Source organism: Coregonus lavaretus, assembly GCF_964263955.1.
Source record: "Coregonus lavaretus genome assembly, chromosome: 31".
NCBI lineage: Eukaryota > Metazoa > Chordata > Actinopteri > Salmoniformes > Salmonidae > Coregonus > Coregonus lavaretus.
Genome location: NC_140018.1, coordinates 4,643,567 through 4,669,093, shown reverse-complemented (window position 1 = coordinate 4,669,093; position 25,527 = coordinate 4,643,567). Strand labels below are relative to the sequence as shown.

The window sequence follows — 25,527 nt, the reverse complement described above, 5'->3', positions numbered from 1 at the left end:
GGAGAGGGCTGGGGGGGCAACGGGGTGGGTGACGACCTTTACTCATACAGCTTTGATGGACTCTACCTGTGGTCAGGTATGCTCTCTGGGGTTCTGCATGCCTCTACCTGTGGTCAGGTACAATCTATGAGGTTCTGCATGACTCTACCTGTGTTCAGGTACACTCTCTGGGGTTCTGCATGGCCAGTTGTGTACTTAAGTCGTTTTTTTGTTTTTGTATCTGTACTTTACTTTTACTTCACTATATTCCTAAAGAAAATTATGTACTTTTTACTCCATACATTTTCCCTGACACCCAAAAGTACTCGTTACATTTTGAATGCTTAGCAGGACAGGAAAATGGTCTAATTCACACACTTATCAAGAGAACATCCCTTGTCATCCCTACAGCCTCTGGCCTGGCGGACTCACTAAACACATGCTTCATTTGTAAATTATGTCTGAGTGTTGGAGCGTGCCCCTAGCTATCTGTAAATAAAAAACAACAAGAAAATGGTGCCGTCTGGTTTGCTTAATATAAGGAACTTTAAATGATTTATACTTTTACTTTTACTTTTGATACTTAAGTATATTTAAAACCAAATACTTTTAGACTTTTACTCAAGTAGGATTTTACTGGATGACTTTCACTTTTACTTGAGTCATTTTCTATTAAGGTATCTTTACTTTTAATCAAGTACGACAATTGGGTACTTTTTCCACCACTGTGCATGACTCTGCCTGTGGTCAGGTACATTCTCTGAAGTTCTGCATGACTCTACCTGTGTTCAGGTAAGCTCTCTGAGGTTCTGCATGACTCTACCTGAGTTCAGGGAAACTCTCTGAGGTACCTGTGTTCAGGTAAGCTCTCTGAGGTTCTGCATGACTCTACCTGTTGTCAGGTAAGCTCTCTGAGGTTCTGCATGACTCTACCTGTTATCAGGTACACTCTGAGGTTCTGCATGACTCTACCTGTCCTGATTTGACCCTGACCCTTATAATGTCATTTGGGAGTTAAGTCCTGAAATGTGTGTTTCAAGGTTTGGATTTTTAATGTCAAGGGCAGAGACACAGTATTACAAGCGGTAGCTTATATAACTGTATACATTTTCTGCCATTGTGATGTGAAATGCCACTGCTATTTTGGGAGTTGAAATCCTGAGGTCATCATTTTGTGGTCAAGAGCAAAGGAAAAATAACAGTAAAATAAAATCTCACCCTTGACCAACCATCCCTCATCTGTCACCCTGCCCTCCATCTAAATAGCCCCCAGACTGATTCTGCCCTAGTTTCTCCCAATTATTTATAGATATACTAGATGACTGACAGGGGGCGCTGTGTTGAAGCTATAGAAATGCATTTATTAATGTCTACATTCGTTTCTTCCACGTTTATTCTATACTGAACAAAAATATATAAACGCAACATGCAACAATTTGAGAATGAGTTTTTCCCCACAAAAACGGCTTTATTACAGACAGAAATACTCCTCAGTTTGATCAGCTGTCTAGGTGGCTGGTCTCAGACAATCCCGCAGGTGAAGAATGTCGAATGTGGATGTCCTGGGCTGGGGTGGTTACACGTGGTCTGCGGTTGTGAGGCCGGGTTGGACGTACTGCCAAATTCTCTAAAATGACGTTGGAGGCGGCTTATGGTAGAGAAATGAACATTCAATTATCTGGCAACAGCTCTGGCGGACATTCTGTCATGATTTAACTGGATTTGAACCCAAATGCAGACAACTACACCGAGCCAGAGAAGGTTTATTTACAAAGTACAATTTGTCCAGGTTTCCAATAATAGGGGAAGAGCAAGTCCAGGTTTACAGGGAGGGTAACAGATCCAGGTTCAGAGCAGGTGTGGTACCGTAATGTCCTAGTGTCCGTGGTGAGTCCAAAAGGGAGGTCAGGTAGTGGAAAGCAGGATGGTGGTGGCAGGAGTGAAGCGGAGGCAGGAGTCAGGTTCCAATAATCTGTGGCACAGGAAAAAAGTAACTAGAACAGGCCAAAAACACAAAGGGCGAAAACAAGCAGGTTGAGTCAACAGCGAAACTAACATGGTCGTCTTGACTATGATCTGACGATGAGTGGCAGGTTTGACCGGGTCTTAAAGGCTGAGGTGATTATGGTGAATGAGCTGCAGCTGGAACCCTGACTCCCGCACACCAGACTTCACTCCTGCAATCAAGGACAGACAGAGGGGAGGGGGAGAGCAGAGAGAGAGCTACCTAGCAGCAGTAGGCCTAACACATTCCTGCAGTCAGCATGCCAATTGCACACTCCCTCAAAACTTGAGACATCTGTGGTATTGTGTTATGTTACACAACTGCACATTTTAGAGTGGCCTTTTATTGTCCCCAGCACAAGGTGCACCTGTGTAATGATCATACTGTTTAATCAGCTTGTTGATATGCCACACCTGTCAGGTGGATGGATTATCTTGGCCAAGGAGAAATGCTCACTAACAGGGATGTAAACTAATTTGTGCACAAAATTTGAGAGAAATAAACTTTTTGTGCGAATGGAACATTTCTGGGATCTTTTATTTCAGCTCATGAAACATGGGACCAACACTTTACATGTTGCATTTATATTTTTGTTCAGTATATTACAGACACCTTAATTCATACTTTTAAATTATATTATGTGAGCTAAACATACAAATAAAAAATGAAAACATATATGAAAATAATGTTTTAAGATTACTAATGTTACTGTCCCCACTACAACAACAAGATACTTAAATAAATGTAATTTTGTCCTTGAAACATTTAATTGAAATATTGTAGAATTCCATTCATTCCTATGGAGGACTGCTCCTACTGGGGAATGCCAATATGGCCGACCGGTGACGTCAACGCTTCTCAATGGCCAATAAATAGCTCCAGCAATCGAGTGTTTATATACATAATTGATTTCTCCATGCTCCCCCCCCCCCCCCCCCCCCCATCCATCTCTACCCTGTCTGCCCTCCATATAGGCCTGATGGGGTGGTACTCTGGTCTGTACACAGCCTACACCCATCCCTCCCCCATCCCCTCCCTTAGCATGTTGAACCATGTCTATCCATCCATCCATCCATCCTACCATTCTACACCTTACACTGCCCCTTCTCCCCCTCTGAAGAGGCCCCAGACTGAGTCTGCCCTCCATGACTTTGAAGGCGTTTTGAAACCACTCCGACCATCCATCTCTGGGTCACAGGGGGGTACTGAAGTTCTCAATAAAGACCATCATAAGTCATCCTCCTCTCCTCTTCTCTTCTCTTCTCTTCTCTCCTCTCCCCTCTCCCCTCCTCTTTTATCCCCTCCTCCTCTCCTTCTCTTCTCTTCTCTTCTCTTCTCTTCTCTTCTCTTCTCTTCTCTTCTCTTCTCTTCTCTTCTCTTCTCTTCTCTTCTCTTCTCTTCTCTTCTCTTCTCTTCTCTTCTCTTCTCTTCTCTTCTCTTCTCTTCTCTTCTCTTCTCTTCTCCTCTCCTCTCCTCTCCTCTCCCGTCCTCTCCTCTCCTCTCCTCTTCCCTCCCTCCCCTCTCCCCTCCTCTCTCCCCTCCTCTCTTCTCCCCTCCTCTCCTCACCCTTTTCTCCCCTCCTCTCTCCCGTCCTCTCCTCCCAGGCCGTATCTCCCGGGCGGTAGCCTCCATCAACCAGCACCTGTTGAACAGTGATGATGTAGTGAGCTGTTGTCTGGACCTGGGCGTTCCCTCCATGTCCTTCAGGATCAATGGCCAGCCAGTACAAGGCATGTTTGAAGACTTCAACACCGACGGATTCTTCTTCCCCGTAGTCAGCTTCTCTGCAGGGGTCAAGTAAGGGGGCCAGCACACTCACACACACGCACACACACACACACACACACACACACGCAGAGACACACAGACGCAGACACAGACGCTCACATTCACAGCTTCTCCGCAGCGGTCAAGCAAGGGTCCAGCTAGGTTAATTTATTAATTTGTGAATGGTCAGGATAGGATAAATAGGAACTGTGATGAGAATATGAAGAGGCTGGAGAGTGGGGATTGCATAGTGGATGGGGTTGTTGCTAGGATAGCATTAGACGCGCACATAGTTTAAGAAAATGGCCCAGCAATGGCAAAATGAAGACGTTCTGAACCTGAAAAGTTTAAAAGACTCTAGAGTCTATAGTTCTATAGATTAGCTTTGGGTATATGAATATTACACAACATCATTTTGGCCAGTAATAGCTTTTATCTCTAACTTCCTGGTCTCCGCCTCTCCTCAGGGTACGTTTCCTGCTGGGTGGTCGTCATGGAGACTTTAAGTTCCTGCCCCCGGCGGGTTACTCCCCATGTTATGAGGCCCTGCTCCCCAAGGAGAAGATGAGGGTGGAGCCTGTGAAGGAGTACAAGAGGGACCATGGAGGGGTCAGGGACCTACTGGGGACGACACAGTTCCTCTCCCAGGCCTCCTTCATCCCCACACCTGTAGACACCAGCCAGGTAACATACACCTGGACACCTGTAAACAGTCAGTCAGTCAGTCAGTTAGCCGATTGATTGATCAATTAATCACTCAATCGATCAAGCAAGCAAGAAACCAATCAATCATTTTTATATACTTTTTAAAAACACAAAGTTTAAAAGCTTGTCTTCATCTTACTGCCCAACACTAAATCAACTTCTCCATCTCTCCACTCTGCCTCTCTCTCTCTCTCTCTCTCTCTCTCCAGATTGTTCTGCCTCCTCACCTGGACCACGTGCGTGACAGACTAGCAGAGAACATTCATGAACTGTGGGGCATGAACAAGATCGAACTGGGCTGGTCCTATGGCAAGGTAGGTGCTATACCTCACTGGTCCTATGGCAAGGTAGGTGCCTCCCTCCCCCTCCCTCCCTCCCTCCCTCCCTCCCTAACTGCAGCAGTAAGAGTGGTTGTTAGAATGCTCAGCACACACACCATAGTTCTTTATACAAGAGTGGTTATCATAGAATCATTTCCTCTGAGGCTAGGAGAACACAACCACCAACCACGGCTGTTTGAGGAGGCTGGTTTGGTACATAATATAATATAATAAATGAATGATGCTGTGACTATAAGGAGCCTCATTACTCAGGGGGCTCTGACCTTCTCATTAATTAAGGATAATATTTAGTCAGGGGGCTCTGACCTTCTCATTCATTAAGGACAATATTTAGTCAGGGGGCTCTGACCTTCTCATTCATTAAGGATCATATTTAGTCAGGGGGCTCTGACCTTCTCATTCATTAAGGATCATATTTAGTCAGGGGGCTCTGACCTTCTCATTCATTAAGGATCATATTTAGTCAGGGGGCTCTGACCTTCTTATTCATTAAGGATCATATTTAGTCAGGGGGCTCTGACCTTCTCATTCATTAAGGATCACATTTAGTCAGGGGGCTCTGACCTTCTCATTCATTAAGGATCATATTTAGTCAGGGGGCTCTGACCTTCTCATTCATTAAGGATCATATTTAGTCAGGGGGCTCTGACCTTCTCATTCATTAAGGATCATATTTAGTCAGGGGGCTCTGACCTTCTCATTCATTAAGGATCATATTTAGTCAGGGGGCTCTGACCTTCTCATTCATTAAGGATCATATTTAGTCAGGGGGCTCTGACCTTCTCATTCATTAAGGACAATATTTAGTCAGGGGGCTCTGACCTTCTCATTCATTAAGGACAATATTTAGTCAGGGGGCTCTGACCTTCTCATTCATTAAGGATCATATTTAGTCAGGGGGCTCTGACCTTCTCATTCATTAAGGACAATATTTAGTCAGGGGGCTCTGACCTTCTCATTCATTAAGGACAATATTTAGCTTGAAAGTGACATTAGCTTGAAAGTGACATTGGTTTGTTCCCAAATTGCACCCTATCCCATATATAGTGCAATACTTTTGACCATGTCCCAACTCCCAACATCCTGAAGGAGATCGGACGAGACCAAGTGGCAGATACTTGGCAGGATGATGAGAAGACAATACACTTAGAGTTTGGTACATTTATCATCTCAGACTAGTTTGGTACATTTATCATCTCAGACTAGTTTGGTACATTTATCATCTCAGACTAGTTTGGTACATTTATCATCTCAGACTAGTTTGGTACATTTATCATCTCAGACTAGTTTGGTACATTTATCATCTCAGACTAGTTTGGTACATTTATAATCTCAGACTAGTTTGGTACATTTATCATCTCAGACTAGTTTGGTACATTTATCATCTCAGACTAGTTTGGTACATTTATCATCTCAGACTAGTTTGGTACATTTATCATCTCAGGCTAGTTTGGTACATTTATCATCTCAGACTAGTTTGGTACATTTATCATCTCAGACTAGTTTGGTACATTTATCATCTCAGACTAGTTTGGTACATTTATCATCTCAGGCTAGTTTGGTACATTTATCATCTCAGACTAGTTTGGTACATTTATCATCTCAGACTAGTTTGGTACATTTATCATCTCAGGCTAGTTTGGTACATGTATCATCTCAGACTAGAGTACATGCCCTTTCTGTTGGAATGATCTCCTCTGTAAACTCCTACCATTCTTTATTGTCAGCTGAAGTCCGATGCACACACACACACACACACACACACACACACACACACACTGGCAAGGTGTTATTCTGAATCTGAGAACACTCACCTTGGTTAGACATTCATACAGTAAAGCTGCTATCTTCGCTCTGTGAACACAGACCTGGGTCAAATAGTATTCGAAATCTTTCAAATACAGAGCTTTTGCTTTAGCCTGCCTTGAGTTCCAGGTGCGCAGGGTCTGCACTTTTGAGACTTTTCTATTGGTTCCATTGCAGCTGGCAAGCTCAATCAAGCACATATAGAGTGTTTGAAATTATTTAAAATAGTATTTGAACCCAGGTCTGAGTGGCCCCGCTAAACGTAGCATATTCTCTTGCTCAATTACTCTACCGACAGCTGCTCAAGTTAACCTAGGGAAATAAATACAAACATCTGTGCAAAAAATGTGTTTAAGCTTGCTCTGATTCAGTAAACACAGAGAGGTGAATAGGTTTGTTAGTAAGGACTCTCATTCTGTGCTGAGCCCGTGAAGAATATTTGATGAATAGGTTTCTACTAGTTTCTTCTAGTTGTCATGAAGTGCATCATTGAGGTTTTTGTCAATAGTTGCAGACAGAGAGCGAAATCAGTTTGTGCATCCAGACGTGACCGTGCTACATCGCCTCTCCTCTCTCCCTCAGGTTCGAGATGACAACAAGAGGCAGCACCCGTGCCTGGTGGATTTCACCAAGCTGCCTGAAACTGAGAGTAACTATAACCTGCAGATGTCTAGCGAAACTCTCAAGTGAGTAGCTAGGCTAAGATCCTTAACACTAATACATACTGTATCACACATTCCCATGACTCATTCCATCCATTTACACTGAAAATAGTAGCCACCGATGACAACCAGACTGTCATCCCAGTATCTACCAAAAAAAAAAAGTATCTACATCTTCCACACACAGTGATTGATAGCCATGTTTGACTAAGAGGATGTTTCATACATTTCGTACCAGGAAATGTGTTTTAAAGGAGTGCCTGTGTGATGACGCTGTCCAGGGGAAGATGATGACTATCTGTTTAGGTGTAATACTACGCTCTGAGCTCAGAGCTCCTCCAGGCCCTTTAAATCAATGCACCCCTAGGTTTCACTCAGGAGACCTGGGTCATTAGATGCAGCTAGTTGCGTTCATATCGTCCTCATACAGCTCAGATGCAGATCATGTGACTCAGTGTTTACAGGATGTTTAATCAACTGAAAGAAGCAGCTGCAGCACTCACACATGAGTAATACTAAAGTTACTGGTGCTTGTTTTGTGAACAAGTGTTTTTATTGGATCACATCAAAGGCAATACAATCAATACAATAAATAAAATAAAGTTACTGGTGCTGATCTCATGAAACAGTAATGTGGAATATAAATGGAACAGAATAGTGCTGGTGCTGGCAGTGCCATATAGCTGCTTGTTAAATTCACCTGGCCAGAGTGTCTGTCTGCCAGGGAACGATCCCCTCCACCTCACGGTGGTGTCCGCGGTCCCTACGATTCACCTGGCCAGAGTGTCTGTCTGCCAGGGAACGATCCCCTCCACCTCACGGTGGTGTCCGCGGTCCCTACGATTCACCTGGCCAGAGTGTCTGTCTGCCAGGGAACGAGCCCCTCCACCTCACAGAACAGAACATGATAGTGAAGTTCATGCATTGAAAGCATGCATGGTAACTCCTGTTCCCTGTCGCTCTATGTGTCTCAGGACCCTGTTGGCGTTGGGATGTCATGTTGCACAGACCAACGTTAACGCAGAGGACGATCTGAAGAAAGTCAAACTGCCCAAAGAGTAAGTCATGTGGTTTCTACTAGTACCTATTAGATCAGTAGGAGGTTGATTACGAGTTACATTAACACAACCCTGCAGGAGTTTCTAGGGGAGAAATGTACCCAGTGACTGTGAATCATTATTTCTGAGATGACCTGTCATTAAAGCAATGTGAGATGAGCTACATTAGAAAATCAGAGGGAGACTGTCTTGGGCTTGGATACACTTATTCAACTCTACATTTGAGTTCTGGCTTAGAAGGCTTTCCTTCAAAGCTTCTTTCTACTGTCTTAACCTATTATTTTCCTGTGTTTAATGCAGCTGTGTGATGTCTAACGGTTATATTCTGTGTATATCCGTAGCTGTGTGATGTCTAACGGTTATATTCTGTGTATATCTGTAGCTATGTGATGTCTAACGGTTATATTCTGTGTATATCCGTAGCTATGTGATGTCTAACGGTTATATTCTGTGTATATCCGTAGCTGTGTGATGTCTAACGGTTATATTCTGTGTATATCCGTAGCTATGTGATGTCTAACGGTTATATTCTGTGTATATCCGTAGCTGTGTGATGTCTAACGGTTATATTCTGTGTATATCCATAGCTGTGTGATGTCTAACGGTTATATTCTGTGTATATCCGTAGCTGTGTGATGTCTAACGGTTATATTCTGTGTATATCCGTAGCTGTGTGATATCTAACGGTTATATTCTGTGTATATCCGTAGCTGTGTGATGTCTAACGGTTATATTCTGTGTATATCCGTAGCTATGTGATGTCTAACGGTTATATTCTGTGTATATCCGTAGCTGTGTGATGTCTAACGGTTATATTCTGTGTATATCCGTAGCTATGTGATGTCTAACGGGTACAAGCCAACGCCGCTGGAGCTTTCTGAGGTGAAACTGACAGCTGGTCAGGAGGTTCTGGTGGATAAACTGGCGGAGAACGCCCACAACGTGTGGGCCAAGGACAGGATCAAACAAGGATGGACCTACGGCATCCAGCAGGTACATGTTTTGGCCCAGCTCTCTATCCATTACAGTTTAGGTGTAATTCAATGCAAATACATAGCAACTCGTGACCGGCGAATGAATGATGTGTATCAGGCATAAGATCAACGGATGAGCTTTGATTGCATACATTTTATGCATTTAGATGTTGTGTAACACACCATTCTTGATAGTATACACCATAATTTAACAAGGGAACCCTGACAGAGCTGATTTGTGTTGTCGTTATTTCTCTGTAGGATGTGAAGAGCAGGCGTAACCCTCGTCTGGTGCCGTACGCTCTGCTAGACGAGAGAACCAAGAAGTCTAACAGAGACAGTCTGAGAGAGGCCATCAGGACCCTGGTTGGATATGGCTACAACATCGACCCCCCAGACCAGGAAGGTGGGTAGAGGACTGTAACAGCAATATAATATATGGTGGTAAGTTATCTTGTCATACACATGTACCATCCTGCAACTAAGTCATGGGCTATGGGCTAGCAAACCGGTACAGGTCATTCTTACACAATCAATGTAAGTTTACATATCGTTAGATAAAGAAATCCTTATCACTGCCCACCTGAATGTGTGCTTCCCCTTTTCTCAGTCGTTTCTGTGGATTCTAGTCTTCAATTGACTGCAATAGATATGGTCATTCGAGCCGGATTGAGTGCTCTGCCACAGATATAAGATATCTCTCTAGCTAGGCCCATATATGCCCTTAAAGGTGCAGGGCCTCGTTAGCAGTTCATACATTTTCATTGGTTGAATGTCTTCTTCCCTGTGTCCCCAGCCTGTCATATTGTGGAGAGGCAGAGCATTGAGACGATCAGGTTCTTCCGCGTAGAGCAGACGTATGCAGTGAAGACAGGGAAGTGGTACTTTGAGTTTGAGGCCCTGACCGGAGGGGACATGAGGGTTGGCTGGGCTAGACCAGGCTGTAGATCAGACTTTGACCTGGGCATGGACGACCAGGCTTACGTCTTCGATGGATACAAGGTAAACAAACAACAATTAGTATCTTTAAATAATATATCTTATCTGTTTTGATCTTATCTGTTTTTATGTTATGTTAACATATCTTATCTTTTATACTGTTTGAAGTTGATTATAATCTACAGTGCTTTCAGAAAGTATTCAAACCCCTTGATTTTTTCACATTTTGTTGTGATTTTGTGTCACTGGTCTACACACAATACTCCATAATGTCAAAGTGAAATTTCTACAAATTAATACAAAATGAAAAGCTGAAATGTCTTGCGTCAATAAGTATTCAACCCCTTTGTTATGGCAAGCCTAAATAAGTTCAGGAGTTAAAATGTGCTCAACAAGTCACAATAAGTTTCATGGACTCACTCTGTGTGCAATAATATTGTTTAACATGATTTTTGAATGACTACCTCATCTTTGTACCCCACACATACAATTTTCTGTAAGGTCCCCCAGTCAAGCAGTGAATTTCAAACACAGATTCAACCACAAAGACCCGAGAGTTTTTCCAATGCCTCGCAAAGGGCACCTATTGGTAGATGGGTAGAAATAAAAAAAAAGCAGACATTGAATATCCCTTTGAGCATGGTGAAGTTATTAATTACACTTTGGATGGTGTATCAATAGACCCAGTCACTACTAAGATACAGGCGTCCCTCCTAACTCAGTTGCCGGAGAGGAAGGAAACCACTCAGGGATTTCACCATGAGGCCAATTGTGACGAGTACTGAGTATACGAAGAGGCAGGACGCAGACGCAGGAATAAACAACATCAAGGTTTACTTAACAAGGAGAACGAGAAATAACAAACATAGAGTAAACGACACGAAGCTTAACAATCACACACAACATCATCCAGAACAGTCCAGGGCTAAACAGGGGTGGTGATGAGATGATGAGGTGCAGGTGCGCTGGAGGTGATTAGGGTGCGTTGGGTTTCCATTCCGCTGTTGCCGAGGTGGTGCGCTCAGACCGGTGGCTCAGTAGACCGGCGAATCAGAGCGCCGGAGGGGAGCAACGGGAGGAGACGTGACACCAATGGTGATTTTAAAACATTTACAGAGTTTAATGGCTGTGATAGGAGAAAACTGAGGATGGATCAACAACATTGTAGTTACCACAATACTAACCTAAATGACAGAGTGAAAAGAAGGAAGCCTGTAGAGAATAAAAATATTCCCTGAGTGATTTCCTTCCTCTCCGGCAAATGAGTTAGGAAGGACGACTGTAACTTTGTAGTGACTGGGTGTTTAAGTTTATTATCATGTACGTATAGGCCTAACTGATTCTGCAATCAGCAATGATATATTGTTGCCAAACAAGCCAACAGCAAGTTGGCTAAATCAGAAAAAACTGACATGCCAATCACCAAGGCAAATTATTGTACACTTGGTCATACGCTTGATTGTACACTTGATCGACTTCACGTTTCAGGGGTGATTATTGCATTAGGGATAGTAATAAGTGTTGATGGTTGTTCCCCCAGGGTCGTCGTATGCACATGGGTGCGCGTTTCTTCGGGCAGTCATGGAACAAGGGAGACGTGGTGGGCTGCATGATCAACATGGAGGACAAGTCTATGGTCTTCACTCTCAATGGAGAGCTACTCATCACTAACAAGGGATCAGAGCTCTGCTTCGTTGACTTCGAGACAGACGATGGTGAGTTTATCTTTACAAGGGATCAGAGCTCTGCTTTGTTGACTTCCAGACAGACGATGGTGAGTTTATCTTTACAAGGGATCAGAGCTCTGCATAGTTGACTTCCAGACAGACGATGGTGAGTTTATCTTTACAAGGGATCAGAGCTCTGCATAGTTGACTTCCAGACAGACGATGGTGGGTTCATCTTTACAAGGGATCAGAGCTCTGCATAGTTGACTTCCAGACAGACGATGGTGGGTTCATCTTTACAAGGGATCAGAGCTCTGCATAGTTGACTTCCAGACAGACGATGGTGGGTTCATCTTTACAAGGGATCAGAGCTCTGCATAGTTGACTTCCAGACAGACGATGGTGCATTTATCTTTACAAGAGATCAGAGCTCTGCATAGTTGACTTCCAGACAGACGATGGTGGGTTTATCTTTAGAAGGGATCAGAGCTCTGCATAGTTGACTTCCAGACAGACTATGGTGGGTTCATCTTTACAAGGGATCAGAGCTCTGCATAGTTGACTTCCAGACAGACGATGGTGGGTTTATCTTTACAAGGGATCAGAGCTCTGCATAGTTGACTTCCAGACAGACTATGGTGGGTTCATCTTTACAAGGGATCAGAGCTCTGCATAGTTGACTTCCAGACAGACGATGGTGGGTTCATCTTTACAAGGGATCAGAGCTCTGCATAGTTGACTTCCAGACAGACGATGGTGCATTTATCTTTACAAGAGATCAGAGCTCTGCATAGTTAACTTCCAGACAGACGATGGTGGGTTTATCTTTACAAGGGATCAGAGCTCTGCATAGTTGACTTCCAGACAGACTATGGTGGGTTCATCTTTACAAGGGATCAGAGCTCTGCATAGTTGACTTCCAGACAGACGATGGTGGGTTTATCTTTACAAGGGATCAGAGCTCTGCATAGTTGACTTCCAGACAGACGATGGTGGGTTCATCTTTACAAGGGATCAGAGCTCTGCATAGTTGACTTCCAGACAGACGATGGTGGGTTCATCTTTACAAGGGATCAGAGCTCTGCATAGTTGACTTCCAGACAGACGATTGTGGGTTCATTTTTACAAGGGATCAGAGCTCTGCATAGTTGACTTCCAGACAGACGATGGTGGGTTCATCTTTATCCTTCCTTAGTCTCAACTTGGAAGATTCTGTAGTCTCCTTTTCCCTCTAGGAAGATGGGAGATTGAGGTTCATCCTTCCTAAGCTAACTTTATGTTTTCATCAAGATAAAATAAACTGTTTTATTGTCCGTTTTCACATAAATTGGCTTTGCATCATGAAATGTGTTCATATTTATCCATATATGTTTTACCAGAAAGGTACTCTTGAGGTTTGAATGTCTTTTCTTAGAAATCGGCGTGGAGAGCATGTACATTTACAGTCGCTCTTATCCAGAGCGACTTACAGGAGCAATTAGGGTTAAGTGCCTTGCTTAAGGGCACATCGACAGATTTTTCACCTAGTCGGCTCGGGGATTAGAACCAGCGACCTTTCGGTTACTGGCACAACGCTCTTACCCACTAAGCTACCTGCCGCCCCGTATGTTTATGTAAACATAAAGTGAAACATAAATCAGCAAAGCAATGGGAAAATCTGTCATTTCTTGTGTTGCTGTTGGAAGAAACACACAGTTACTTAATGTAAATCATATCGGTTGTTGTGTTCCAAATTAAGCTTATTCTCCAATATTCTAGAATCTAGGGGAGTGCGGTGTAACAGAGTGCTTTCCAAATAATGGGTAGTTTTGCGAAGTTAATTGCTTTTGGGTTGAGGTTTAAGATTAGCTCCTTTCCAAAAACATACGTTAACCTCTGACCTCTATGCTTTCCAGGGTTCATCGCAGTGTGTTGACTGGCCCAGTCCCAGATCGACCTTATAACCTTTTACCTCTGACCACTACCCCTCCAGGCTTCATCCCAGTGTGTTGTCTAGCCCAGTCCCAGATTGACCTTATAACCTCTAACCTCTGACCTCTGACCTCTAACCCCTCCAGGCTTCATCCCAGTGTGTTGTTTGGCCCAGTCTGAGATTGGCCGTATGAACCTGGGGAAGGACGCCAGCTCCTTTAAGTACTACACCATGTGTGGCCTCCAGGAGGGCTTCGAACCCTTCGCTGTCAACATGAACCGTGAGGTCACCATGTGGTTCAGCAAACGCCTGCCTACCTTCGTCAACATCCCCAAGGACCACAACCACATCGAGGTACCGTTTTACTATTTAGTGGCATGATCACCCAAGGGCCTGATGTTGATCAATCTCCACTAAAGCCTGACGATTTAAAGCAAATTGGTTTGTCAGTGGTTTAAGATGTGCCAAACGTAAAGTTTCCTCCCTGGTTCTGAATGCTAATCATTCTCCTCTCCATATGATTGTGAATGCTCCTCCCCTCTGAATCTGATTGTGACTGCTCTTCCCTTCTGATTGGGACTGCTCCTCCCCTGTGAATCTGATTGTGACTGCCCTTCCCCTCTGAATCTGATTGTGACTGCTCCTCCCCTCTGAATCTGATTGTGACTGCTCTTCCCCTCTGAATCTGATTGTGACTGCTCCTCCCCTCTGAATCTGATTGTGACTGCTCTTCCCCTCTGAATCTGATTGTGACTGCTCCTCCCCTCTGAATCTGATTGTGACTGCCCCTCCCCTCTGAATCTGATTGTGACTGCTCCTCCTCTCTGAATCTGATTGTGACTGCTCCTCCCCTCTGAATCTGATTGTGACTGCTCCTCCTCTCTGAATCTGATTGTGACTGCTCCTCCCCTCTGAATCTGATTGTGACTGCTCTTCCCCTCTGAATCTGATTGTGACTGCTCTTCCCCTCTGAATCGGATTGTGACTGCTCTTCCCCTCTGAATCGGATTGTGACTGCTCTTCCCCTCTGAATCGGATTGTGACTGCTCTTCCCCTCTGAATCGGATTGTGACTGCTCCTCCTCTCTGAATCTGATTGTGCTGTCCCCAGGTGACGAGGATAGATGGGACAGTGGACAACCCCCCGTGTCTGAAGGTGACACACAAGACGTTTGGGACCCAGCAGAGCAACAGTGACATGCTGTACTGCAGACTGAGCATGCCTGTAGAGCTCCACGCTCCTCATATCAAGGCTGACGAGTCTCAGAAACTCAGGTCAGAAACACTGAGGCAGAAACTCAGGTCAGAAACACTGAGGCAGAAACTCAGGTCAGAAACACTGAGGCAGAAACACTGAAGCAGAAACACTGAGGTAGAAACACTGAGGCAGAAACACTGAGGCAGAAACACTGAGGCAGAAACACTGAGGCAGAAACACTGAGGTAGAAACACTGAGGCAGAAACACTGAGGCAGAAACACTGAGGCAGAAACACTGAAGCAGAAACACTGAGGTAGAAACACTGAGGCAGAAACACTGAGGCAGAAACACTGAGGCAGAAACACACATTTTGCTTTCAACCAAGGCTTTAGAAATTCAAATGTTCCTTTTGGAAGGCAATAAACATCAATCTATCAATCAATATAAGATTATTTTATACACTTACTTAATGTGAAGGCGGGACCTGATAACATATCGTTGATTTTACCTGGTGCTTTTCCTTTTGCAGTCAGCCTCCAAAGCAAGATGATTATGGCAGCATCACAACGTACTATCACTCAGTGAGGGTGTTTGCTGGCCAGGACCCAGCATCGGTGTGGGTTGGCTGGGTAACCCCTGACTACCATTACCATAGCAAACAATTTAGCCTCAACAAGACACGCACGGTTACCGTAACCCTGGGAGACGAGAGGGGACGTGTCCACGAGAGGCAAGTTCTTGCTTTTTAGGGATAGACATTTAACTGGAGTGTTGACATCATTCATTCATGTACTCACTCACTCACACATTCACTAACTCACTTGATTACTCTCTTGATCCCTCCCTCCCTCCCTCCGTCACTCACTTTTTTTAACTCTCTTCCCTCCACTGTCTGTCCGTTTCCAGTGTTCGGAGGAGTAACTGCTACATGGTGTGTGCTGGAGATGTTGTCAGCTCCTCCCACTCCTCATCCCGGTCTAACATCGACCTGGAGATTGGCTGTCTCGTTGATCTGGCAACAGGCTTTCTCTCCTTCACAGCCAATGGCAAGGAGCTGGCGACCACCTACGAGGTAGACCTAATTACATTCAACGTACAGTATAGATTACAGTAGTCAGGGCTCAACGGTTTAGTTCTCACATTGGATTCACGTTAGCTGATAACCCAATTGTGTGGCGTACAAAGTAGAGTCCCAGCCAAAGGACCTCCTCTTTTTCCTCAGACTGTGAAGTGATTGGCTACGAAAGGATCGAAGGATTGTCCCTCTCTAAGGAAATAAAGTAGGCTTTTACCCTGATGAGAAGCTTTAGTCTTTACTCACTACATCAATGGTTCAGCCCCCAGACTCACTCTCTCTCTCTCTCTCTCTCTCTCTCTCTCTCTCTCTCTCTCTCTCTCTCTCTCTCTCTCTCTCTCTCTCTCTCTCTCTCTCTCTCTCTCTCTCTCTCTCTCTCTCTCTCTCTCTCTCTCTCTCTCTCTCTCTCTCTCTCTCTCTCTCTCTCTCTCTCTCTCTCTCTCTCTCTCTCTCTCTCTCTCTCTCTCTCTCTCTCTCTCTCTCTCTCTCTCTCTCTCTCTCTCTCTCTGGCTGTTGTCTGATGGCTGCTGGAATTGATGATACACTGTCTGATTCACTGTCTGGCCCCCTGTCCAAGTATATACTGTGTCCCAAATGGCACCCTATTCCCTCTATAGTGCACTACTTTTGACCAGGTTCTGCTATTGGGAATAGGGTGCCATTTGGGACGCAGGCTCTATCTGCTGATGGCTGGCATTGATTCACTGTGTAATGGTCTGACAGGCACCAGAGGAGCAGTTTAAAAGACCTAACTAATCAGTCGGCTGTCTGAATGCAGGCCAAGATGGCCCAAATGTCAATGATCTTTTACTCTAAATAACAGAGTTGTTACCTTCAAGAGCGAGAGCTGTGCCTGTCCTTCCCCCCAACGCAGACCACCACAGACAGATGAGTTGTGATGGCTGTGTAATTATCTGCAGGGTATCAGGAAGCATCTCTTAGACGACAGAGGTTGTGTCCCAAATGAGCCCTGTGGGCCCTGGTCAAAAGAAGTACACTATATAGGGAAAAGGGTGCCAATTGGGACATACCCAGACACAGTTCTAACTGAGCTGGGGAGAGACAGAGACACATGATTACCATATAGATTACCATATAGATTATATCATACTTAGAATGCTGAGTGTTCTACCTTGAGAATTTAGAGAGTTCTAGAACTCAAAGGTGAAAATAACACTAGCTTCAATCCCTGAAGTGTTGTTGACAATCATATCAAGTAAACCAAGTGCAACTCAATTTAGTAACCATGCCTTTAGAGTTGAGGATGTGTGATTGACTCTAAGTGGGTGGTTGATTTGCTGTCCTAGGTGGTTGAGATATTGTAATGGTGTGTGGTTTATTGTTGTGTGTCTATAGGCTGTTGATGTTGTTCTTGAGGTAATGATTGTGTGTATATTCTTGTGTGTCTAGGTGGAGTCCAACACCAAGCTGTTCCCTGCTGTGTTTGTGCGTCCCACCAGCACCAACCTCTTCCAGTTTGAGTTTGTCAAGATCAAGGTTTGTGTCCCCCAGTCTACTACTATAGCCAGTCTGCTACTATAGCCAGTCTACTATTATAGCCAGTCTACTACTATAGCCAGTCTACTACTATAGCCAGTCTACTATTATAGCCAGTCTATAGCCAGTCTACTATTATAGCCAGTCTATAGCCAGTCTACTACTATAGCCAGTCTACTACTATAGCCAGTCTACTACTATAGCCAGTCTACTACTATAACCAGTCTACTACTATAACCAGTCTACTACTATAACCAGTCTACTACTATAACCAGTCTACTACTATAACCAGTCTACTACTATAGCCAGTCTACTACTATAACCAGTCTACTACTATAACCAGTCTACTACTATAGCCAGTCTACTACTATAGCCAGTCTACTACTATAGCCAGTCTACTACTATAACCAGTCTACTACTATAACCAGTCTACTACTATAGCCAGTCTACTACTATAGCCAGTCTACTACTATAGCCAGTCTACTATTATAGCCAGTCTACTACTATAGCCAGTCTACTATTATAGCCAGTCTATAGCCAGTCTACTACTATAGCCAGTCTATAGCCAGTCTACTATTATAGCCAGTCTACTACTATAGCCAGTCTACTACTATAGCCAGTCTACTACTATAGCCAGTCTACTACTATAGCCAGTCTATAGCCAGTCTACTACTATAGCCAGTCTACTACTATAGCCAGTCTATAGCCAGTCTACTACTATAGCCAGTCTATAGCCAGTCTACTATTATAGCCAGTCTACTACTATAGCCAGTCTATAGCCAGTCTATAGCCAGTCTACTACTATAGCCAGTCTACTACTATAGCCAGTCTGCTACTATAGCCAGTCTGCTACTATAGCCAGTCTACTATTATAGCCAGTCTACTACTATAGCCAGTCTACTATTATAGCCAGTCTACTATTATAGCCAGTCTACTACTATAGCCAGTCTATAGCCAGTCTATAGCCAGTCTACTACTATAGTCAGTCTACTACTATAGCCAGTCTACTACTATAGCCAGTCTACTACTATAGCCAGTCTACTACTATAGCCAGTCTACTACTATAGCCAGTCTACTATTATAGCCAGTCTACTACTATAGCCAGTCTACTATTATAGCCAGTCTACTATTATAGCCAGTCTACTACTATAGCCAGTCTATAGCCAGTCTATAGCCAGTCTACTACTATAGTCAGTCTACTACTATAGCCAGTCTACTACTATAGCCAGTCTACTACTATAGCCAGTCTACTACTATAGTCAGTCTACTACTATAGCCAGTCTATAGCCAGTCTACTACTATATTCAGTCTACTACTATAGCCAGTCTACTACTATAGCCAGTCTACTATTATAGCCAGTCTACTACTATAGCCAGTCTACTACTATAGCCAGTCTACTACTATAACCAGTCTACTACTATAGCCAGTCTATAGCCAGTCTACTACTATAGCCAGTCTACTACTATAGCCAGTCTACTACTATAGCCAGTCTACTACTATAGCCAGTCTATAGCCAGTCTATAGCCAGTCTATAGCCAGTCTACTACTATAGCCAGTCTACTACTATAGCCAGTCTACTACTATAGCCAGTCTACTACTATAGCCAGTCTATAGCCAGTCTACTACTATAGCCAGTCTACTACTATAGCCAGTCTACTATTATAGCCAGTCTACTACTATAGCCAGTCTACTATTATAGCCAGTCTACTATTATAGCCAGTCTACTACTATAGCCAGTCTATAGCCAGTCTATAGCCAGTCTACTACTATAGTCAGTCTACTACTATAGCCAGTCTACTACTATAGCCAGTCTACTACTATAGCCAGTCTACTACTATAACCAGTCTACTACTATAGCCAGTCTATAGCCAGTCTACTACTATAGCCAGTCTACTACTATAGCCAGTCTACTACTATAGCCAGTCTACTACTATAGCCAGTCTACTATTATAGCCAGTCTACTACTATAGCCAGTCTACTACTATAGCCAGTATACTACTGTAGTCAGTCTCCTACTATAGCCAGTCTACTATTATAGCCAGTCTACTATTATAGCCAGTCTACTACTATAGCCAGTCTACTACTATAACCAGTGTACTACTATAGCCAGTCTACTACTATAGCCAGTCTACTACTATAGCCAGTCTACTACTATAGCCAGTATACTACTGTAGTCAGTCTACTACTATAGCCAGTCTACTATTATAGCCAGTCTACTATTATAGCCAGTCTACTACTATAGCCAGTCTATAGCCAGTCTATAGACAGTCTACTACTATAGTCAGTCTACTACTATAGCCAGTCTACTACTATAGCCAGTCTACTACTATAGCCAGTCTACTACTATAGTCAGTCTACTACTATAGCCAGTCTATAGCCAGTCTACTGTAAGTCGCTCTGGATAAGAGCGTCTGCTAAATGACTAAAATGTAAACGTAAATACTACTATATTCAGTCTACTACTATAGCCAGTCTACTACTATAGCCAGTCTACTATTATAGCCAGTCTACTACTATAACCAGTCTACTACTATAGCCAGTCTACTACTATAGCCAGTCTACTACTATAGCCAGTCTACTACTATAGTCAGTCTACTACTATAACCAGTCTATAGCCAGTCTACTATTATAGCCAGTCTACTACTATAGCCAGTCTGCTACTATAGCCAGTCTACTACTATAGTCAGTCTACTACTATAACCAGTCTATAGCCAGTCTACTACTAGAGCCAGTCTACTATTATAGCCAGTCTACTACTATAGCCAGTCTACTACTATAGTCAGTCTACTACTATAACCAGTCTATAGCCAGTCTACTACTATAGCCAGTCTACTATTATAGTCAGTCTACTACTATAGCCAGTCTACTATTATAGCCAGTCTACTACTATAGTCAGTCTACTACTATAACCAATCTATAGCCAGTCTACTACTATAGCCAGTCTACTACTATAGCCAGTCTACTACTATAGCCAGTCTACTACTATAACCAGTCTACTACTATAGCCAGTCTACTATTATAGCCAGTCTACTATTATAGCCAGTCTACTACTATAGCCAGTCTATAGCCAGTCTATAGCCAGTCTACTACTATAGTCAGTCTACTACTATAGCCAGTCTACTACTATAGCCAGTCTACTACTATAGCCAGTCTACTACTATAGTCAGTCTACTACTATAGCCAGTCTATAGCCAGTCTACTACTATATTCAGTCTACTACTATAGCCAGTCTACTACTATAGCCAGTCTACTATTATAGCCAGTCTACTACTATAGCCAGTCTACTACTATAGCCAGTCTACTACTATAACCAGTCTACTACTATAGCCAGTCTATAGCCAGTCTACTACTATAGCCAGTCTACTACTATAGCCAGTCTACTACTATAGCCAGTCTACTACTATAGCCAGTCTATAGCCAGTCTATAGCCAGTCTACTACTATAGCCAGTCTACTACTATAGCCAGTCTACTACTATAGCCAGTCTACTACTATAGCCAGTCTATAGCCAGTCTACTACTATAGCCAGTCTACTACTATAGCCAGTCTACTATTATAGCCAGTCTACTACTATAGCCAGTCTACTATTATAGCCAGTCTACTATTATAGCCAGTCTACTACTATAGCCAGTCTATAGCCAGTCTATAGCCAGTCTACTACTATAGTCAGTCTACTACTATAGCCAGTCTACTACTATAGCCAGTCTACTACTATAGCCAGTCTACTACTATAGCCAGTCTACTACTATAACCAGTCTACTACTATAGCCAGTCTATAGCCAGTCTACTACTATAGCCAGTCTACTACTATAGCCAGTCTACTACTATAGCCAGTCTACTACTATAGCCAGTCTACTACTATAGCCAGTCTACTATTATAGCCAGTCTACTACTATAGCCAGTCTACTACTATAGCCAGTATACTACTGTAGTCAGTCTCCTACTATAGCCAGTCTACTATTATAGCCAGTCTACTATTATAGCCAGTCTACTACTATAGCCAGTCTACTACTATAACCAGTCTACTACTATAGCCAGTCTACTACTATAGCCAGTCTACTACTATAGCCAGTCTACTACTATAGCCAGTATACTACTGTAGTCAGTCTACTACTATAGCCAGTCTACTATTATAGCCAGTCTACTATTATAGCCAGTCTACTACTATAGCCAGTCTATAGCCAGTCTATAGACAGTCTACTACTATAGTCAGTCTACTACTAGAGCCAGTCTACTACTATAGCCAGTCTACTACTATAGCCAGTCTACTACTATAGTCAGTCTACTACTATAGCCAGTCTATAGCCAGTCTACTGTAAGTCGCTCTGGATAAGAGCGTCTGCTAAATGACTAAAATGTAAACGTAAATACTACTATATTCAGTCTACTACTATAGCCAGTCTACTACTATAGCCAGTCTACTATTATAGCCAGTCTACTACTATAACCAGTCTACTACTATAGCCAGTCTACTACTATAGCCAGTCTACTACTATAGCCAGGCTACTACTATAGTCAGTCTACTACTATAACCAGTCTATAGCCAGTCTACTATTATAGCCAGTCTACTACTATAGCCAGTCTGCTACTATAGCCAGTCTACTACTATAGTCAGTCTACTACTATAACCAGTCTATAGCCAGTCTACTACTAGAGCCAGTCTACTATTATAGCCAGTCTACTACTATAGCCAGTCTACTACTATAGTCAGTCTACTACTATAACCAGTCTATAGCCAGTCTACTACTATAGCCAGTCTACTATTATAGTCAGTCTACTACTATAGCCAGTCTACTATTATAGCCAGTCTACTACTATAGTCAGTCTACTACTATAACCAATCTATAGCCAGTCTACTACTATAGCCAGTCTACTACTATAGCCAGTCTACTACTATAGCCAGTCTACTACTATAACCAGTCTACTACTATAGTCAGTCTACTACTATAACCAGTCTATAGCCAGTCTACTATTATAGCCAGTCTACTACTATAGCCAGTCTACTATTATAGCCAGTCTACTACTATAGCCAGTCTACTATTATAGCCAGTCTACTACTATAGTCAGTCTACTATTATAGCCAGTATACTACTATAGTCAGTCTACTACTATAACCAGTCTATAGCCAGTCTACTATTATAGCCAGTCTACTACTATAGCCAGTCTACTATTATAGCCAGTCTACTACTATAGCCAGTCTACTATTATAGCCAGTCTACTACTATAGTCAGTCTACTACTATAACCAGTTCATAGCCAGTCTACTACTATAGTCAGTCTACTACTATAGTCAGTCTACTACTATAGCCAGTCTTCTACTATAGTCGGTCTACTACTATAGCCAGTCTATAGCCAGTCTACTATTATAGCCAGTCTACTACTATAGCCAGTCTACTACTACAGTCAGTCTATAGCCAGTCTACTATTATAGCCAGTCTACTACTATAGTCAGTCTACTACTATAGCCAGTCTACTACTATAGCCAGTCTACTACTATAGCCAGTCTACTATTATAGTCAGTCTACTACTATAGTCAGTCTACTATTATAGCCAGTCTACTATTATAGCCAGTCTACTACTATAGTCAGTCTACTATTATAGCCAGTCTACTACTATAGCCAGTCTACTATTATAGCCAGTCTACTACTATAGTCAGTCTACTACTATAACCAGTCTATAGCCAGTCTACTACTATAGTCAGTCTACTACTATAACCAGTCTATAGTCAGTCTACTACTATAGTCAGTCTACTACTATAGTCAGTCTACTACTATAGCCAGTCTACTACTATAGCCAGTCTACTATTATAGCCAGTCTACTACTATAGTCAGTCTACTACTATAGTCAGTCTACTACTATAGTCAGTCTACTATTATAGCCAGTCTACTATTATAGCCAGTCTACTACTATAGTCAGTCTACTATTATAGCCAGTCTACTACTATAGCCAGTCTACTATTATAGCCAGTCTACTACTATAGTCAGTCTACTATTATAGCAAGTCTACTACTATAGCCAGTCTACTATTATAGCCAGTCTACTACTATAGTCAGTCTACTACTATAACCAGTCTATAGCCAGTCTACTACTATAGCCAGTCTGCTACTATAACCAGTCTACTACTATAGCCAGTCTACTACTATAGCCAGTCTACTATTATAGCCAGTCTACTACTATAGTCAGTCTACTACTATAACCAGTCTATAGCCAGTCTACTATTATAGCCAGTCTACTACTATAGCCAGTCTACTATTATAGCCAGTCTATTACTATAGCCAGTCTACTATTATAGCCAGTCTACTACTATAGTCAGTCTACTACTATAACCAGTTTATAGCCAGTCTACTACTATAGTCAGTCTACTACTACAGTCAGTCTACTACTATAGCCAGTCTACTACTATAGTCCGTCTACTACTATAGCCAGTCTATAGCCAGTCTACTATTATAGCCAGTCTACTACTATAGCCAGTCTACTACTATAGTCAGTGTATAGCCAGTCTACTATTATAGCCAGTCTACTACTATAGTCAGTCTACTACTATAGTCAGTCTACTACTATAGCCAGTCTACTACTATAGCCAGTCTACTATTATAGCCAGTCTACTACTATAGTCAGTCTACTACTATAGTCAGTCTACTATTATAGCCAGTCTACTATTATAGCCAGTCTACTACTATAGTCAGTCTACTATTATAGCCAGTCTACTACTATAGCCAGTTTACTATTATAGCCAGTCTACTACTATAGTCAGTCTACTACTATAACCAGTCTATAGCCAGTCTACTACTATAGTCAGTCAATAGCCAGTCTACTATTATAGCCAGTCTACTACTATAGTCAGTCTACTACTATAGTCAGTCTACAACTATAGCCAGTCTACTACTATAGCCAGTTTACTATTATAGCCAGTCTACTATTATAGCCAGTCTACTACTATAGTCAGTCTAATATTATAGCCAGTCTACTATTATAGCCAGTCTACTATTATAGCCAGTCTACTACTATAGTCAGTCTACTATTATAGCCAGTCTACTATTATAGCCAGTCTACTATTATAGCCAGTCTACTACTATAGTCAGTCTACTACTATAGTCAGTCTACTATTATAGCCATTCTACTATTATAGCCAGTCTACTACTATAGTCAGTCTACTATTATAGCCAGTCTACTACTATAGTCAGTCTACTATTATAGCCAGTCTACTACTATAGCCAGTCTACTATTATAGCCAGTCTACTACTATAGTCAGTCTACTACTATAACCAGTCTATAGCCAGTCTACTATTATAGCCAGTCTACTACTATAGTCAGTCTACTACTATAACCAGTCTATGGCCAATCTACTACTATAGTCAGTCTACTATTATAGCCAGTCTACTACTATAGCCAGTCTACTATTATAGCCAGTCTATTACTATAGTCAGTCTACTACTATAACCAGTCTATAGCCAGTCTACTATTATAGCCAGTCTACTACTATAGTCAGTCTACTACTATAACCAGTCTATAGCCAGTCTACTATTATAGTCAGTCTACTACTATAGCCAGTCTATAGCCAGTCTACTACTTTAGTCAGTCTACTACTATAGCCAGTCGACTACTATAGCCAGTCTATAGCCAGTCTACTACTATAGTCAGTCTACTACTATAGTCAGTCTACTACTATAACCAGTCTATAGCCAGTCTACTATTATAGTCAGTCTACTACTATAGCCAGTCTATAGCCAGTCTACTACTATAGTCAGTCTACTACTATAGCCAGTCTACTACTATAACCAGTCTACTACTATAGCCAGTCTATAGCCAGTCTACTACTATAGTCAGTCTACTACTATAACCAGTCTATAGCTAGTCTACTACTATAGCCAGTCTACTACTATAGCCAGTCTACTACTATAACCAGTCTATAGCCAGTCTACTACTATAGTCAGTCTACTACTAT

At 42.6% G+C, this 25,527-nt stretch overlaps 1 protein-coding gene across 1 annotated transcript in view; it reads left to right on the top strand.

Moving 5' to 3' along the window:
* Window positions 1-25,527, top strand: part of LOC311106745 (ryanodine receptor 3-like) — a gene marked incomplete at both ends in the record, with an annotated part of 179,129 nt that overhangs the window by 474 nt on the left and 153,128 nt on the right. The window contains 15 exons of the mRNA XM_084149143.1: window positions 5-76; window positions 3,589-3,781; window positions 4,219-4,435; window positions 4,666-4,770; window positions 7,186-7,289; window positions 8,240-8,323; window positions 9,157-9,316; window positions 9,559-9,703; window positions 10,094-10,299; window positions 11,777-11,951; window positions 13,961-14,169; window positions 14,926-15,143; window positions 15,543-15,743; window positions 15,920-16,085; window positions 17,499-17,585. Of these exons, the coding sequence (XP_084005269.1) occupies window positions 5-76; window positions 3,589-3,781; window positions 4,219-4,435; window positions 4,666-4,770; window positions 7,186-7,289; window positions 8,240-8,323; window positions 9,157-9,316; window positions 9,559-9,703; window positions 10,094-10,299; window positions 11,777-11,951; window positions 13,961-14,169; window positions 14,926-15,143; window positions 15,543-15,743; window positions 15,920-16,085; window positions 17,499-17,585 (2,342 nt within the window). The remainder of the gene's footprint in view (window positions 1-4; window positions 77-3,588; window positions 3,782-4,218; window positions 4,436-4,665; window positions 4,771-7,185; window positions 7,290-8,239; window positions 8,324-9,156; window positions 9,317-9,558; window positions 9,704-10,093; window positions 10,300-11,776; window positions 11,952-13,960; window positions 14,170-14,925; window positions 15,144-15,542; window positions 15,744-15,919; window positions 16,086-17,498; window positions 17,586-25,527) is intronic.